Below are 19274 nucleotides of genomic sequence, written 5' to 3'. Positions count from 1 at the left end.
TATACACAATCTCACATCTCCTACTGTAATGAAGAGTCAAAGAGGAGTTGTTTGTGCCGCACTCTGAACTCCTCATCGCTCCTTCCTCCTCCCTCTTCTTCATGAATAATCAATGCTGCCCGACCTCCTGCCCGCTCAGCTGTCAGCCAGTGTCTCTGATTGCAGATCAGTCCTCTGTAGGCAGTTTATATCTGAAAGAAACACTCAGCTATAGTTGGAGCTGTGGTCTAGGGGTAACTCACCTGTCTAGAGACCTGCCAGCAGTTCATTCTCTGGTTTAAATGCCCTGATGGAAATTATTATTATTATTGTATAATTTTTAAGGCTATGTTCACACACAGTATATTGCTCAGTATTTTACAAACAAAACCAGAAGTGGATTGAAAACGCAGTGGATAGCTGCCATTTAATGACAAATAATTACTGTTATTTTAAAACAACGACCGATATTTGACATTAAAGGACGGCCATCTGCTCAATTTTAGCAGTGTGAGAACATAGCCTTTCTGTGTTTTGAATCCACTCCTGGTTTTGGTTGCAAAATGCTGAGCAAATACACTGTGTGTAAATATATCCTTAGAAATGATACAATAATGGCGGGGGAAACTCTATTTGATTTCCATCAGGGGATTTGAACTAGAGAATGAGCTGCTGGCAGGTCTCTAGACAGGTGAGTTACCCCTAGACCACAGCTCCAACAAATTTGGGAAAAGAGATCCAATTATACCTGAGTGTTTCTTTCAGACATAAACTGCCTACAGAGGACTGATCTGCAATCAGAGACACTGGCTGAGCAGGATGCCAGGGAGCAGAGACACTGGCTGAGCAGGATGCCAGGGAGCAGAGACACTGGCTGAGCAGGATGCCAGGGAGCAGAGACACTGGCTGACAGCTGAGCGAGCAGGAGACCGGGCAGCATTGATTATTCACGAAGACTCTTTATTACAGTAGGAGATATGAGATTTTGATAATTTTCTGTGCAGCAGATTATGCACAAGGTCACCACGCTCACAAGGGGACCGCCAGCTACAGCACACTGTCACCACCTCAGATAGAGCCCAGGAGCTGACAGATTCCCTTTAAAGGGGTTGATCACAAAAAAAAAAAATCTTTAAAATCAACTGGTGTGAGAAAGTGTCAGAGATGTGTAATTTACTTCTATTAAAAAAATCTCCAGTCTTCCAGTACTTTTAGCTGCTGTATGTCCTGCAGTACGTGGTCTATTTTATGCAGTCTGGAGAGCAAGAAAGGTTTTCTATGGGGATTTTCTGCTGCTCTGGACAGTTCATGACATGGACAGAGGTGGCAGCAGAGAGCACTGTGTCAGACTGGAATGAATATACCACTTCCTGCAAGACATACAGCAGCTGATAAATACTGGAAGACTGGGAATTTTTTAATAGAAGTAAATTACAAATCTCTGGCATTTCCTGGCAACAGTGGATACAAATTTGGTGAACAACCCCTTTAATTTTAGCGCTCTATATAGTTACTGTACAGAACTACTTCTTCTACTGTTCGACAAGCTAAAAATACAAAGTTAATTTATTAAAAGAGATGAATAAATCACGGTGCTCTAGCAGTGAACACGTTAAATGCTGCGGTGAGCAGCTGTGATGGGTTGCCGAGCTTTGTACACAGTCCCTGATAGGACCCAACAGGCATTAGACATGATGTATAAGTGGGATAAGAGGTGATTTCCTTACTGTAGTCGCTGTTCTCGTCCTTGGTGCCATCAATGCTGCCATCTGGGTGCATCTGCAGGAAGTAGCCCTGCTGGCTGAATAACCTTGTCACAATTCCTTTCAGCTGGGGTTCTGCAAAAGAAATCCCATCAATACAACACTTAGTACTGTGCCGGGTGATTGTGCGCGGGACAGAACGCTTAGTCACCAGGATCGGACGTGAATACGCTCATTAGGACTGGCTGCATCACCTGCCGCCAGCTCCTACCAGCTGGGATGATGCCACTACATGCAATTGTATTAAGAGGGAAGATGCTTAGAAAAAACTTATCTAAATGACTGCACCAAACTCTGCCAGCACCGCCATTACTTTACTATTAAAACGCTTCCGGATTTTTTCTTGTTGTAATGGGCCGTGGTATTCCAGCTGCGCTCTTATGGAGCTTTATTTGCTTAAATGCTGATTATTTTTTTTAATCCATTATTACTTTTCTTACGAGACTTCCCTTATCCTACAGTATCCGCTGACTGTGCTGCTCAATGTGACCGCTATACACTGGCTGCCAATTTTACAAGTTTTCCCACCTACAAAGAATGGAGAGGTAGGTAATTTGCTATGGTAGGTGCACTTCACCTGTGAGAGGCAAAATCTATAAAGAATCACTTTGTATGATTTTTGAATAATTAAAGGAGAAGTCGCACCAGCTATGAAATCTGCAGGCAGGCGGAGGTGAAAATAACTGGGGTCCTGCATCACCACCCCCGCTGAGTGATTGCCCGCTCAGCCAATCAGTGACTGGGGCAGGACACTGACTGGCTGAGCGGCTGAGCTCGTTGCTGTAGGAGCCGGGTACGTGCCATATCCCATCTCCTGAAGAAGATGACATACGGAGGCCGTGAACGGGACCCTGACAGCGGGGATATGTGGAGTGGGGGAAGGGTGAGTTAACCTATTAGCTATTTTCACACCCACCCCCGCCTGCCTGCAGATTTCAGTGTTGGTGGGACTTCTCCTTTAATTTGCTTTTTATTGCATGAAAAAGTATTTGGTCACAGACCAACCAGCAAGAATTCCGTCTCTCACAAAGCTGTTTTAGTTTTTCTTTAAGAAACTCCTCCTACTCTGCCCTCATTACCTGCAATAACTGCACCTGTTTGAGTGTGTGGACTGGTGTTCTTTAATACAAGTTATGAGGTCAATCACACTCCAACCTCTCCACCATGACCAAATTGCTGTCTAAGGACACCAGGCACAAAACTGTAGACCTGCACATGGCTGGGATGGGCTACAGGACAATAGGCAGCAGGTTGGTAAAATGGCAACAACTGTTCAATTATTAGAAACTGAAAGAAACATAAGATGGCTGACAATCTACCTCGTTTTGAGGCTCTGTGCAATATCTTGTCTCATAAAGGTAAAGATGATTCTAAAGAAGGTCGGAATCAGACTAGAAGCACACGAGAGGACCTGGTCACTGACCTAAAGAAAGCTGGGACCACAGTCTCAAAGATTACCATTAGGGCCTATTACACTGAGAGATTATTGTGCGACAATTTGTTAAATCTTTGGAATTTAAGTGACTTTCAGGGTGTACGCGGCAACAATCAAACGACTAACGAAAATTTGTCCGAACGTCAATGATCTCATCTTTTGAGCCGACCAGAAAATCATTGTTAATAGTTTACTAATTGTTCTCAAATTGTTTAGTGTATGTACACATTGTACGTTTGTAATTACGAATGTTCGAAGACTAGAGTATACAAATGATCGTAACTGCGACCGTAACTAAGGAATATGGTTCCGTGGATTATGGTGAATGATTTCAGGTCCTTCCTAAAAGCTTTTGTTTGCAATTGTTTATCATCAAAGGGTGGAAACATAAAAGCTCTTCATCTAATCGGACCCTCAGTAAGGGCCCTATTACACGGGACCATTATCGTGCAAAAAAAACGCTATATCGTTCGAGTTTAAACGATAATCGTTCTGTGTAATTGCAGGCAACGATCGAAAAATCGCTCGTATGTCGCTGATTTAGATCTGAACCTAAAATTATAGTTAATCGTTCGCTGTAATTCCATGTTCGTTCGCTCAAGTTCCACATTTGTCCACTAATCGTTCAGTGTAATAGCACATTGCCCATTGTTTTCCTGAGATCGGAAGGAGTAAACGATCGCAATAACGATCCTATCTAACAACCATCGTGTAATATGGTGAACGATTTCAGGTTAATGATAAACAATCTCGTTTGCGATTGTTTATCGTTAGCCGTTAAAAATCGCTCCTTGTAATAGGACCCTAACACACTACATCATCATGGATTATAATCCTGCAGGGCAGGCAAGGTCTCCCTGCTCCCACCAGCACATGGCCAGGCCCGGGTGACGGCACCAATGACCGTCTGGATGATCCGGGCATGGGAGAAAGTCATGTGCTCAGATGAGACCAAAATAGAACTTTTTGGTGTCAATTCCATCATACTTTGGGGGAGGTGGGGGGCCGGGGGAGGCTTTTCTTACAAGGGGGACAAGACGGCTGCACCGTACTGAAGGGACGATGGATGGGGCATTGAAGATGGGCCGTGGCAGATGGGCCGTGGCTGGCTATTCCAGCATGACAATGACCCGAAACACACAGTGTGGAGTAGGATTCTGGCGAGTCTGGAGAAGTCCCTAGTAGTCAACTCTCTAGTGGCCTCTCTGCCTGTCAATCATCCCTGTACTGCGTGCTGACAGGCAGAGTGGTGGCTAGTCACCGGCAGCTCCCGCCCAGATGACTCTCCCCGACTCACACACCGCAATAAAACTACTTTTTCTTCTTTCTAAAGCTGCAGCCGCACAGACACAAAGGAGGAGATTTATCAGACATGGTGTAAAGTGAAACTGGCTCAGTCGCCCCCGGCAACCAATCAGATTCCACCTCTCATTCCTCACAGACTCTTTGGAAAATGAGCGGCGGAATCTGATTGGTTGCCGGGGGCGACTGAGCCAGTCTCACTTTACTCCATGTTTACTCTCTCTTTACTCTTACTGCTTGAGAAAAGCGCTTATTGATAGAGCTGAAACGTCGCACTTGTGTTTCATGGGCAAATAAAGTCCCACTTTTTCTTCATTCTGGAGTGTCAAAGTCATTTTGCTGTTTATTCCATGTTTGATAAATCTCCCCTATACAAATGGGCCACATATGACTAAATGCCCAACAGGCAGGATACCCAGCGCCGCACCGTGGCCGTGTCTAGTGAATACTTCTCTGCGATTCCTCGTCCGTGGTGGTGTCCGTCCCAATGTGACTATGTCACTATATAAAGGTGAGTGATTTATTTCTAGGGGGAATAACAGAGGAACAGCTCCGCAGTTATTATATAGGGTGTAAAAGTATTTACTGAATAGACGGGAAGGAGAGACGACAGATCCTGTATAACACACAGCAAAAGGACAAGATTCACTGATGGAATCTGACAGAACATGGGAGCGAATACTAATAAAACCCGGTGCTCCACACACACACACACCCATCCCCACTAGTGTCCATGCAAAAGTTCATCCCCAATCTGCAAAATTCCATCCATAATTTTTGTTGAACTGTCATCAGGTTATGGCGTCCTATCTCAGGGTCATCAGGTGTATGGCGTCCTATCTCAGGGTCATCAGGGTTATGTCGTCCTGTCTCAGGGTCAGCAGGTTATGGAGCCCTATCTCAGGGTCATCAGGTTATGGCGTCCTATCTCAGGGTCATCAGGTGTATGGCGTCCTATCTCAGGGTCAGCAGGTGTATGGCGTCCTATCTCAGGGTCAGCAGGTGTATGGTGTCCTATCTCAGGGTCAGCAGGGTTATGGCGTCCTATCTCAGGGTCAGCAGGTATATGGCGTCCTATCTCAGGGTCAGCAGGGTTATGGCGTCCTGTCTCAGGGTCAGCAGGTGTATGGCGTCCTGTCTCAGGGTCAGCAGGTTATGTCGTCCTATCTCAGGGTCAGCAGGTGTATGGCGTCCTATCTCAGGGTCAGCAGGTGTATGGGGTCCTATCTCAGGGTCAGCAGGGTATGGGGTCCTATCTCAGGGTCAGCAGGTTATGGCATCCTATCTCAGGGTCAGCAGGTGTATGGCGTCCTATCTCAGGGTCATCAGGGTTATGTCGTCCTGTCTCAGGGTCAGCAGGTGTATGGCGTCCTATCTCAGGGTCATCAGGGTTATGGCGTCCTATCTCAGGGTCAGCAGGTGTATGGCGTCCTATCTCAGGGTCAGCAGGGTTATGGGGTCCTATCTCAGGGTCAGCAGGTTATGTCGTCCTGTTTCAGGGTAACATACACTAGTGACAGAGAAGCTGAGCAGGATGAGGGATCACTTACATTGTTCTGTGCAGCTGATCCAGAGATCTCCTCCTGAATAACATGGACAATAAGTAGTCCTCTCCATTATGTGCATGAGCCCAGTAATCCTGGACATTCATGAGAAGCAGAAAACTCCGCCCACCAGCTGTTGATTGGCAGTTATGTATCCATGCTCTGTATAGGCAGTCAGCTGTCAATCAGCAGCTGGAGGGCGGGGGGAGGGGTGCGGCAAGAATCCTATTCTCCTACATATTAGGAGAACGGCTGAGCAGAATGAAGTAATACACCGATCTGTTCAGTATTTCTGTCACTAGTTTATGCTGCCCTCATTTAAGGTGGAATAAACCTAGTGACAGATTCCCTTAAATAATAAACTATTTGCAGAGTTCTATTGGTGTGTTCGTGGAAGAGTTTCAGTCCACACTTGGGCCTTTCCTTTTGTGTCACGGATCGCGGCCCTGTACTCACCTGCGCATGTGTGAATGGGGTCATTGAAATACATAGACCCTATTTTCTGTCCGTAATTGCGGACGTATGAATAGGGCCTCAGCCATACATTCTGTATTCTAAATCTGGTAAGAGTTTTCAATGACTATTGTACAGTTATCAGGTGTCAGTCATAGAGTCCAGCATGTTGTCATACATGACTCACTCCTCTCATCATCCACTGTGTGTTGTAGTATCCCTGTAAGCGGGTTACATTGGCTTCATTAGCCGCAATCTGTTCCATCCAACAATCTGGCGCTGCAACAGTGCAAATCCGGAACAGCGGCACAATTGTATTTATGAAACGCTTCTGGGCAAACCTCCTTTTATCACTTGGATCAGAGACAGATGTTCTATCCGCCTTGCACAGTCCCATGTGATCCGCGTCTTCCACATTATTAAACACATTCTGTCAGGCTGCAAAAGGCCTCCAGCAACAAAGAGCTGACGGCTATCCCCGGAGGTCCTGACCGCAGCCTGTGTGCACGCCACAGACCTAGTCACCCCCTACAACGGCCGTGTCACAGAGAGACAAGGTGCTGAGCTGGAGGAAGAAATTACACCCTGCAAAAAGAGGTTCTATAGAATGGGGAATAGACAAGTATTTTAAACATATTTACTCCTACAGCAAAACCAAATTCAAGGGTTATTAGAGGGAACTCCATCGAATTTTTTTCTTTTAAATCAGCTGGCTTAATAAAGTTATACAGATTTGTAATTTACTTCTATTAAAAAATCTCCACTCTTCCAGTACTTATTAGCTGCTGTATGTCCTACAGGAAGTGGTGTATTCTGTCCAGTCTGACACAGTGCTCTCTGCTGCCACCTCTGTCCATGTCAGGAACTGTCCAGAGCAGCAACAAATCCCCATAGAAAACCTCTCCTGCTCTGGACAGTTCCTGGCATGGACAGAGGAGGCAGCAGAGAGCACTGTGTCAGACTGGAGAGAATACACCACTTCCTGCAGGACATACAGCAGCTAATATGTACTGGAAGACTGGAGATTTTTTAATAGAAGTAAATTACAAATCTCTGTAACTTTCTGACAGTAGTTGATTAGAAAGATTTTTTATTTTTTTTTGCTGAACTGTCCCTTTAAATCTGCTTCTACATGTGAAGTATGCAAAGTAACTATGTCACACTGGGAAAGGAAAGACAAGGATTTGTATAAATGTGCAGTCTCCACCCTGATAGATGAGGCGGGGTGGGGGGCAGTGGTCGGCGAGGCTTTCCAGCACTAGATCGAAGGATCCCACCTGGGGAGGATTTGCATGGAGTCTGGTGGTTTATACTGGAGCCATTACTGGTTTCTCCTGGTAATTCCTTCCTCACCACACTACATATTCACGGCCACTGTCACAGGAAGCCAGATAAGCCTGAACCTATAGGAAAAGGACGCTGAGAGTCACTACAGTAAGGACTGATGGAAGGGACGTCTCTTTACAGTTAAGAGAAATATTACCGCAGTATATAAACAACTATAGGAAAGTAATAATAACTATAAATAATAATATTGTTAAACAGAATGTGATATAAAATCATAAGAAATGGAATAGACACTTAACACCTTCACGTCAGATAATAGGAATATATATGTTCCTGACAGTAACGGGCTTTTGGTGTGTGCGGGACCACTGCAGTGAGAGCGATCCCACACACATCAGTGTCCAGGGCTAGAGATAATGACCGGCAGCTGTGATCCTGCAGCTGCCTGTCATTAACCCCTTAACCCCCCCCCCCCCCCCCATCTATAGCACTTGCAGCGTTTTAGGTAGTCAGTAACAGGAAAAGCACCTGTCATGGACTGATCTGAACGCTGCGGGGGTCCTGATCACTTGAACTGACAGGCCGGGGTAAGTCACTTACCTCCATCCTGGTGGATTGGCCATCTGTGTATAGAGTCTGCTCTCAGACAGGCTCTATGCACAGATCGCCAATAACACTGATCTATGATATGGCATCGCATAGATCAGTATATGCATTCTAATGATTGCATGTTTTACACTGAATAAAAGTATAAAAAAAGAAAGTATATAAAAAAAAAACTCCAGCTATATCTATGTGCATGTTATATATAGCTATACCTATGTGCATGTTATATATAGCTATACCTATGTGCATGTTATATATAGCTATATCTATGTGCATGTTATATATAGCTATATCTATGTGCATGTTATATATAGCTATATCTATGTGCATGTTATATATAGCTATATCTATGTGCATGGTATATATAGTTATATCTATGTGCATGTTATATATAGCTATACCTATGTGCATGGTATATATAGTTATATCTATGTGCATGTTACATATAGCTATATCTATGTGCATGGTATATATAGCTATATCTATGTGCATGGTATAGATAGTTATATCTATGTGCATTTTATATAGCTATATCTATATACATATATCTCTCATAAGACAATAAAAAGCAATTTCTAAAAGGGCCGACTAGATGGGGTGAGGGGGGGGCTCCACCTGCCGACAATCCTCTATGTTTTACACAGACAGATAAGTTGCTTATACTCAATATTGTAATTGCGAGCGCACGGATACACTGTGAACAATCGGAATCTGTGAATGACTGTTTAGACAAACCGATCAGCGAAATATCAGCAGAGACCAGCGACAACTTTCGGACATGTTGAAAGATGATGATTAGCGATTTATCGCTGGTGGATATATTGTTAGCTGCATTATATAGGGAAGCCATGGTGTTAATGGGAGCAGTGCCGATACTTATCCATCACTAATCAAATGCTGCTACCCCCTTTTGATTGTTGCACTCCACCAGGACTTATACCTTGAAGCAATGGCAGGTGTCTAAGTGCTAGACATGGCCCCTGACACGTGATACACAGGATATTCCAACCCCATTTACCGTACAATAATCTCGCCCTTTAAGTAGAAAAACGGACGCTGCTGTACACCCTACATTTTGATCCGTTTTTATATAATACCAATGGAAAACGGATGAAATTGCATGTTTTTTGTTTACATCTAGTAGTGTACACAGAATCATGGTTGACCATGTTTTTCTGAACTTTTTCCGAAATGGATACAGTGGCGAATTGCAAAATTGTCATGTGAAACTAAATTTTATTCTGTGTTTCCCTTAGAACCCCTTAGGTATAACATGTGCAGTAATGCCCCCTGACTCCCCCGCGAGCAGTACTACCTCCGGCTCACAATCCGCTTACAATCCGGTACTATACACAGTTACTGTAGCAGCAGGGAGCAGTACTACCTCCGGTTATATCCGGCTTACAGTACGGTACTATACACAGTTACTGTAGCAGCAGAGAGCAGTACTACCTCCGGTTATATCCGGCTTACAGTGCGGTACTATACACAGTTACTGTAGCGGCAGGGAGCAGTACTACCTCCGGTTATATCCGGCTTACAGTACGGTACTATACACAGTTACTGTAGCAGCAGAGAGCAGTACTACCTCCGGCTATATCCGGCTTACAGTACGGTACTATACACAGTTACTGTAGCAGCAGGGAGCAGTACTACCTCCGGTTATATCCGGCTTACAGTACGGTACTATACACAGTTACTGTAGCAGCAGGGAGCAGTACTACCTCCGGCTATATCCAGCTTACAGTACGGTACTATACACAGTTACTGTAGCAGCAGAGAGCAGTACTACCTCCGGTTATATCCGGCTTACAGTACGGTACTATACACAGTTACTGTAGCGGCAGGGAGCAGTACTACCTCCGGTTATATCCGGCTTACAGTACGGTACTATACACAGTTACTGTAGCGGCAGGGAGCAGTACTACCTCCGGTTATATCCAGCTTACAGTACGGTACTATACACAGTTACTGTAGCAGCAGAGAGCAGTACTACCTCCGGTTATATCCAGCTTACAGTACGGTACTATACACAGTTACTGTAGCAGCAGGGAGCAGTACTACCTCCGGTTATATCCGGCTTACAGTGCGGTACTATACACAGTTACTGTAGCAGCAGGGAGCAGTACTACCTCCGGCTATATCCAGCTTACAGTACGGTACTATACACAGTTACTGTAGCAGCAGGGAGCAGTACTACCTCCGGCTCACAATCCGCTTACAATACGATACTATACACAGTTACTGTAGCGGCAGGGAGCAGTACTACCTCCGGTTATATCCAGCTTACAGTACGGTACTATACACAGTTACTGTAGCAGCAGGGAGCAGTACTACCTCTGGCTATATCCGGCTTACAGTACGGTACTATACACAGTTACTGTAGCAGCAGAGAGCAGTACTACCTCCGGTTATATCCAGCTTACAGTACGGTACTATACACAGTTACTGTAGCAGCAGGGAGCAGTACTACCTCCGGTTATATCCAGCTTACAGTACGGTACTATACACAGTTACTGTAGCAGCAGAGAGCAGTACTACCTCCGGTTATATCCAGCTTACAGTACGGTACTATACACAGTTACTGTAGCAGCAGGGAGCAGTACTACCTCCGGTTATATCCGGCTTACAGTGCGGTACTATACACAGTTACTGTAGCAGCAGGGAGCAGTACTACCTCCGGCTATATCCAGCTTACAGTACGGTACTATACACAGTTACTGTAGCAGCAGGGAGCAGTACTACCTCCGGCTCACAATCCGCTTACAATACGATACTATACACAGTTACTGTAGCGGCAGGGAGCAGTACTACCTCCGGCTCACAATCCGCTTACAATACGGTACTATACACAGTTACTGTAGCGGCAGGGAGCAGTACTACCTCCGGTTATATCCAGCTTACAGTACGGTACTATACACAGTTACTGTAGCAGCAGGGAGCAGTACTACCTCTGGCTATATCCGGCTTACAGTACGGTACTATACACAGTTACTGTAGCAGCAGAGAGCAGTACTACCTCCGGTTATATCCAGCTTACAGTACGGTACTATACACAGTTACTGTAGCAGCAGGGAGCAGTACTACCTCCGGTTATATCCAGCTTACAGTACGGTACTATACACAGTTACTGTAGCGGCAGGGAGCAGTACTACCTCCGGTTATATCCAGCTTACAGTACGGTACTATACACAGTTACTGTAGCAGCAGAGAGCAGTACTACCTCCGGTTATATCCGGCTTACAGTACGGTACTATACACAGTTACTGTAGCGGCAGGGAGCAGTACTACCTCCGGTTATATCCGGCTTACAGTACGGTACTATACACAGTTACTGTAGCGGCAGGGAGCAGTACTACCTCCGGCTCACAATCCGCTTACAATACGGTACTATACACAGTTACTGTAGCGGCAGGGAGCAGTACTACCTCCGGCTCACAATCCGCTTACAGTACGGTACTATACACAGTTACTGTAGCGGCAGGGAGCAGTACTACCTCCGGTTATATCCGGCTTACAGTACGGTACTATACACAGTTACTGTAGCGGCAGGGAGCAGTACTACCTCCGGCTCACAATCCGCTTACAATACGGTACTATACACAGTTACTGTAGCGGCAGGGAGCAGTACTACCTCCGGTTATATCCGGCTTACAGTACGGTACTATACACAGTTACTGTAGCAGCAGGGAGCAGTACTACCTCCGGTTATATCCGGCTTACAGTACGGTACTATACACAGTTACTGTAGTGGCAGAGAGCAGTACTACCTCCGGTTATATCCGGCTTACAGTACGGTACTATACACAGTTACTGTAGCGGCAGGGAGCAGTACTACCTCCGGTTATATCCGGCTTACACTACGGTACTATACACAGTTACTGTAGCAGCAGGGAGCAGTACTACCTCCGGCTATATCCGGCTTACAGTACGGTACTATACACAGTTACTGTAGCGGCAGAGAGCAGTACTACCTCCGGTTATATCCGGCTTACAGTACGGTACTATACACAGTTACTGTAGCAGCAGGGAGCAGTACTACCTCCGGTTATATCCAGCTTACAGTACGGTACTATACACAGTTACTGTAGCGGCAGGGAGCAGTACTACCTCCGGCTATATCCAGCTTACAGTACGGTACTATATACAGTTACTGTAGCGGCAGGGAGCAGTACTACCTCCAGTTATATCCAGCTTACAGTACGGTACTATATACAGTTACTGTAGCGGCAGGGAGCAGTACTACCTCCGGTTATATCCAGCTTACAGTACGGTACTATACACAGTTACTGTAGCGGCAGAGAGCAGTACTACCTCCGGTTATATCCAGCTTACAGTACGGTACTATACACAGTTACTGTAGCAGCAGGGAGCAGTACTACCTCCGGTTATATCCAGCTTACAGTACGGTACTATACACAGTTACTGTAGCGGCAGATTGCTTGCACACACTAATCCGTCAGATACTCATCTGGTTTCTACAACCTCTCCCCATTACACATCCGAAATAAAAGAAATATTTCCTGTCCGAGCTGCAGACATTTCCCCATTCGGTCTCTATGTGCGACTCTCCTCCAATATCACTAAATGACGTGACCTCCGGATAATGGTTTTTCCCTTAGAGGGAAGAACACAAAATAATTTCGTATGAAAGAATAGGTGACCGGAGACAAACACCGGCCGGGTGGCTCTGTACTCCCTCCATAAACAACGTCCCCTCCGAGCAACCGGATTCCATTAACCCCGGGACCTGCAGCTCCGCACCTTGTGCCGCTCTGCTTCATGGTTACACAATTAACTCTTTCCTTGCATATACTGTGTGTATATATATATATATATATATATATATATATATATATATATATATATATATATATATATATATATACACACACACACACACACACACACATATATATATATCGCTCTTAGCAGCAGCTATCCTAGCAGGTGAGGTCATGGACGTTACTAGTCAGACTAGAAGGCACAGAGGCCATTACATAAATACTTCTTCCCCATCACCCTCTGTTAGCCGAGCTGCAAAGACAAATCACAGGAGGGAGAGGACGGTAACTATATTAAAGGTAAGGGGGGGGGGGGACAGCGGTGAACTAAAAAGAAGAAGCCACTGATAGGCTATGCTCACACAACATTCAAAAAACAGAAGAGTCCCTGAAGTCAATGGAATAATACACGCCCAATGCGCACAGTGTATAAAATAAAGGAGGTTGTCTGCGCGGACGACAAAATAATAATCATGACAATTATTTTCAGACGTCTTTTGCAAACACTAAACGTTATTTTTTAGTTGGTCACACACAGGTTTTCTTTTTTGGTGCACTAACTACTGCGGGGGGCTGCTGCTGCTGCTGCTTACATGGGAATGGTGCACTAACTACTGCGGGGGGCTGCTGCTGCTTACATGGGAATGGTGCACTAACTACTGCGGGGGGCTGCTGCTTACAAGGGAATGGTGCACTAACTACTGCGGGGGGCTGCTGCTGCTTACAAGGGAATGGTGCACTAACTAATGCGGGGGGCTGCTGCTGCTTACAAGGGAATGGTGCACTAACTACTGCGGGGGGCTGCTGCTGCTTACAAGGGAATGGTGCACTAACTACTGCGGGGGGCTGCTGCTTACAAGGGAATGGTGCACTAACTACTGCGGGGGGCTGCTGCTTACAAGGGAATGGTGCACTAACTACTGCGGGGGGCTGCTGCTGCTTACAAGGGAATGGTGCACTAACTAATGCGGGGGGCTGCTGCTGCTTACAAGGGAATGGTGCACTAACTACTGCGGGGGGCTGCTGCTGCTTACAAGGGAATGGTGCACTAACTACTGCGGGGGGCTGCTGCTTACAAGGGAATGGTGCACTAACTACTGCGGGGGGCTGCTGCTGCTTACAAGGGAATGGTGCACTAACTAATGCGGGGGGCTGCTGCTGCTTACAAGGGAATGGTGCACTAACTACTGCGGGGGGCTGCTGCTTACAAGGGAATGGTGCACTAACTACTGCGGGGGGCTGCTGCTGCTTACGAGGGAATGGTTCACTAACTACTGCGAGGGGCTGCTGCTTACATGGGAATGGTGCACTAACTACTGCGGGGGGCTGCTGCTTACAAGGGAATGGTGCACTAACTACTGCGAGGGGCTGCTGCTTACATGGGAATGGTGCACTAACTACTGCGGGGGGCTGCTGCTGCTTACATGGGAATGGTGCACTAACTACTGCGAGGGGCTGCTGCTGCTGCTTATGAGGGAATGGTTCACTAACTACTGCGGGGGGCTGCTGCTGCTTATGAGGGAATGGTTCACTAACTACTGCGGGGGGCTGCTGCTGCTTATGAGGGAATGGTTCACTAACTACTGCGGGGGGCTGCTGCTGCTTATGAGGGAATGGTTCACTAACTACTGCGAGGGGCTGCTGCTTACAAGGGAATGGTGCACTAACTACTTCGGGGGGCTGCTGCTTACAAGGGAATGGTGCACTAAGTACTGCGGGGGGCTGCTGCTGCTTATGAGGGAATGGTTCACTAACTACTGCAAGGGGCTGCCATTCTGCGACACTATTTGGGGGCTGAGGTTTATATTACCACAAAGACACAACAGCAATAATTGTAAAATGGCAGAGAAAATGATTTGTTTCCTCGCCGGCTGCCATGAGACGTGTCCGTGCACACAGGACCCCTCAGAATAGTAGCTGCTTGTATTCTTAATTATCATTGACATGCTTCATAAGGCGGCACTGCAGTGGGAGATCCTCCTCTCAGCTGCTATTATGGAGCCGGGGGCAGCAAGGACAAACACAGGATTATCACTACAGGAAATGTGCAGCCACATAATTGCGGGTAAAATTGTATGTTTTATTCCAATACGGTGGAATGTTTTCTATTAGACTACAGATTTTCTATTTGATTTCAAAATTAAAGGAGTACTCCAACGAAAATCTTTTCCTTTCAAATCAACTGGTGTCAGAAAGTTATATAGATTTGTAATTTACTTCTATTTAAAAATCTCCAGTCTTCCAGTACTTATCAGCTGCTGTATGTCCTACAGGAAGTGGTGTATTCTCTCCAGTCTGACACACTGCTCTCTGCTGCCACCTCTGTCCATGTCAGGAACTGTCCAGAGCAGGAGAGGTTTTCTATGGGAATTTGCTGCTGCTCTGGACAGTTCCTGACATGGACAGAGGTGGCAGCAGAGAGCAGTGTGGATTCATTCCCTCCCGTAAAGATGTCCTTAGAAAGAACACATTTTAACATGTTGCCGTCTGGAATGTAAGGATGATTGATGTATCAGTGTTACCAAATGACGGCTGAATTCCTTTAAAGGGACAGTAACATTTCGATGCATTGCGCTGGTACTGAGGCTACCTTATGTCCAGTGCTTACAGCACATTTGATGCTACATGATCCTGTGTGTTTTTGGCTTTACTCCTGCTTTCTTTTTGTGCATCAAAAGCATGCAGCTGAAACGCTATACGTGTGACTGTACCCTTAAAGAGACTCTGTCAGCAGGGTTATGGCGTCCTATCTCAGGGTCAGCAGGTGTATGGCGTCCTATCTCAGGGTCAGCAGGGTTATGGCGTCCTATCTCAGGGTCAGCAGGTGTATGGGGTCCTATCTCAGGGTCAGCAGGTGTATGGCCTTCTATCTCAGGGTCAGCAGGTGTATGGCGTCCTATCTCAGGGTCAGCAGGTGTATGGCGTCCTATCTCAGGGTCAGCAGGTGTATGGTGTCCTATCTCAGGGTCAGCAGGTGTATGGTGTCCTATCTCAGGGTCAGCAGGGTTATGGCGTCCTATCTCAGGGTCAGCAGGGTTATGGCGTCCTATCTCAGGGTAAGCAGGGTTATGGAGTCCTATCTCAGGGTCAGCAGGTGTATGGCGTCCTATCTCAGGGTCAGCAGGATTATGGCGTCCTATCTCTGGGTCAGCAGGTTATGGCGTCCTATCTCAGGGTAAGCAGGGTTATGGCGTCCTATCTCAGGGTGGTATAAACTAGTGACAGAGAAGCTGAGCAGGATGACTGATCACTTACATTGTTCTGTGCAGCTGATCCTGAATAACATGGACAATAAGTAGTCCTCTTCGTTATGTGCATGAGCCCAGTAGTCCTGGATATTCATAAGCACCAGCACACTCCTCCCACTAGCTGCTGATTGGCAGTTATCTATCCATGCTGTGTATAGGAAGTCACCTGTCAATCAGAGGCTGGAGGGCGGGGGGAGGGGTGTGGCAAGAATCCTATTCTCCTGCATATTAGGAGAACGGCTGAACAGAATGATGTCAGTAATACACTGATCTGTTCAGCATTTCTGTCACTAGTTTATGCCGCCCTCATTTAAGGCCACATACACCTAGTGACAGATTCTCGTTCATGGTGATCTCCCCCTTGGCAGCAGGTTTCCTTCCCTGTAGAGATACCTGGCTATCCCCGTGTTTTGTGACTGAGGCTCCTCGGACTCCTTTTTATATATTTCAGTTTATAGGGGGCAATACATCAATGGAGGCTCTGGAGTCAGCACTTTGATGGGTTTTTTCACTAATCTCCCTGCAGCTTGCTCTGCCCTTCATACAGTTGCCGCATTAGGCGAGGAAGCGTCCCCCCATTGTACGCGGCCACCGCAGATTCTCCGGTCCGGCTCCGTCCTATAAGACGACCTCTGAGTTTTGAGAAGGAAGATTTTCCCAGGTTAAAAAGTTGTCTCATACGCAGAAAAATAAATAATAAAGCAATAGATAGAAGATAATAGTAATAATAACAAGCACAATGGTTTAGGCTCTACCTTATTTACACATCAAGTACCCAAAAAAAAAAGCACACGATCTACAAAAAAACATTATTATTCTCCTCCCTTCTGGACGCAGCTGACGTTTTTGTGCATCCATTTACACCTGGTGATAGTTCAGACTAACCTGATTTTTACCGCACCTAGTATGTACATGGTTCAAGCTGGAGGGATATCCTCTATATTACCCTCCTTATGTGTATGGCTTCTGCTATCACACTGCGCTCTAATCTGCTGAAACAGCCTGCATGCCCCATACCACTATATACCAGATAGTATCACTACCACTATATACCAGATAGTATCACTACCACTATATACCAGATAGTATCACTACCACTATATACCAGATAGTATCACTACCACTATATACCAGATAGTATCACTACCACTATATACCAGATAGTATCACTACCACTATATACCAGATAGTATCACTACCACTATATACCAGATAGTATCACTACCACTATATACCAGATAGTATCACTACCACTATATACCAGATAGTATCACTACCATACCACTATATACCAGATAGTATCACTACCACTATATACCAGATAGTATTACTACCACTATATACCAGATAGTATCACTACCACTATATACCAGATAGTATCACTACCACTATATACCAGATAGTATCACTACCATACCACTATATACCAGATAGTATCACTACCACTATATACCAGATAGTATCACTACCACTATATACCAGATAGTATCACTACCATACCACTATATACCAGATAGTATCACTACCACTATATACCAGATAGTATCACTACCACTATATACCAGATAGTATCCCTACCACTATATACCAGATAGTATCCCTACCACTATATACCACATAGTATCACTACCATACCACTATATACCAGATACTATCACTATGATACCATGAACATCTTTGCGATGAATTTTCCTTAACAGCAATCTAATGTTTTGGATTTTTTTATGTGGGAGAGGACATAAGGGTCTAACAGCCAGGGTGTCCCGCCATACCCCCCCCCCCTATACCCCCCCATACCCCGCCATACCCCCCTTATTACACTGTACAGTGTCGCAGTTTTTTGCTGTCTTGGTTTTCCTATCCGTTTGTTAGGTGATTTGTTTCCTCTTTTAGTAAAAAAAAAGTCACATTTCAAAGGCTTAATCTTAGGCGACGATGAATATAACACAAAGCGTTTATATAAAATTAAAAAAAAAACTTTCAGGGTTTTTTGAACCTATAGTGTTCTGCATATGTATAGGGATTTAGCCGCTGATCTGCAAGCTGCATGCACATTCCTGCTGCAGCGAGGAGAGCTGTGGGAGCAGGCGGAGGCTCGCTGCGTGGGCGGCTGAGGGAAACACTTTGGAATTAAATATTTTATTTTTGCTGCCCTGCTGAAGCTCAAATCCAACGGAAGATTCTAAAAATCTGCAGCCACAAGGCTCCTGACGCTGCCGGAACAGCTGCAATCACTAAAAGGCCATGTTAAGTATAACACCGGCCGTTCTGTGACCCAACTGGGTCACAGAATGGCCGGTGTTAGTGAAGATCATCCCGGTCAGTACTGCGGTACCAGCCGGATGATCTTCATTTCTGTTAAATTCGGATGTGGGCGCACCTGTGTGTGCCCACATCCCAATTCACATTGCACACAATGGAGAGTGCGGCTGGAGCTGCACTTTCCATTGTGTGAACTGACAGGTCTGTGCGGTCGCTATTCAATGAATAGACAATTCCGTTTTCCATGCGGCTGGTTGGAATCCCGGCCATGGTGTATACTATGTGTAAATATATATATATATATATATATACATACTATGTTTATACGCTCTGGCCAGGATCCCATTCATTCAAATACAACGTACGTTTTGCATAAATCACGGCTGTTGTTGCAAATTGCAACAACGGACGTGATTTATGTAAAACATACGTTGTGTGAACACGACCAAAGGGTGTTAAGATCACAATACATATTTAATACACAATGTCAAGAAAATAATTTCCCCATCTTATTTGTCAAGGTCTAAATTATGTTCACACAACGCAATTTTTTATGAAAAGAACGGCCGTGGTTTTCAATTTCAACTTTTCATACTGCAATGATTTGCACT

General features: G+C 45.5%; 1 protein-coding gene across 3 annotated transcripts in view; it reads right to left on the bottom strand.

Annotated features, from left to right (window-relative positions):
• The window catches only part of FGF12 (fibroblast growth factor 12), a 284469-nt gene that overhangs the window by 75732 nt on the left and 189463 nt on the right, over positions 1-19274 (bottom strand). For all 3 annotated transcript variants that reach the window (XM_069974406.1, XM_069974405.1, XM_069974404.1), the window contains one exon: positions 1707-1817. In XM_069974406.1, the coding sequence (XP_069830507.1) occupies positions 1707-1817 (111 nt within the window). The remainder of the gene's footprint in view (positions 1-1706; positions 1818-19274) is intronic.

Source organism: Dendropsophus ebraccatus, chromosome 6 (assembly GCF_027789765.1).
Source record: "Dendropsophus ebraccatus isolate aDenEbr1 chromosome 6, aDenEbr1.pat, whole genome shotgun sequence".
Taxonomy (NCBI): Eukaryota; Metazoa; Chordata; class Amphibia; order Anura; family Hylidae; genus Dendropsophus; species Dendropsophus ebraccatus.
This window is presented reverse-complemented; position numbering and strand designations above follow the sequence as displayed.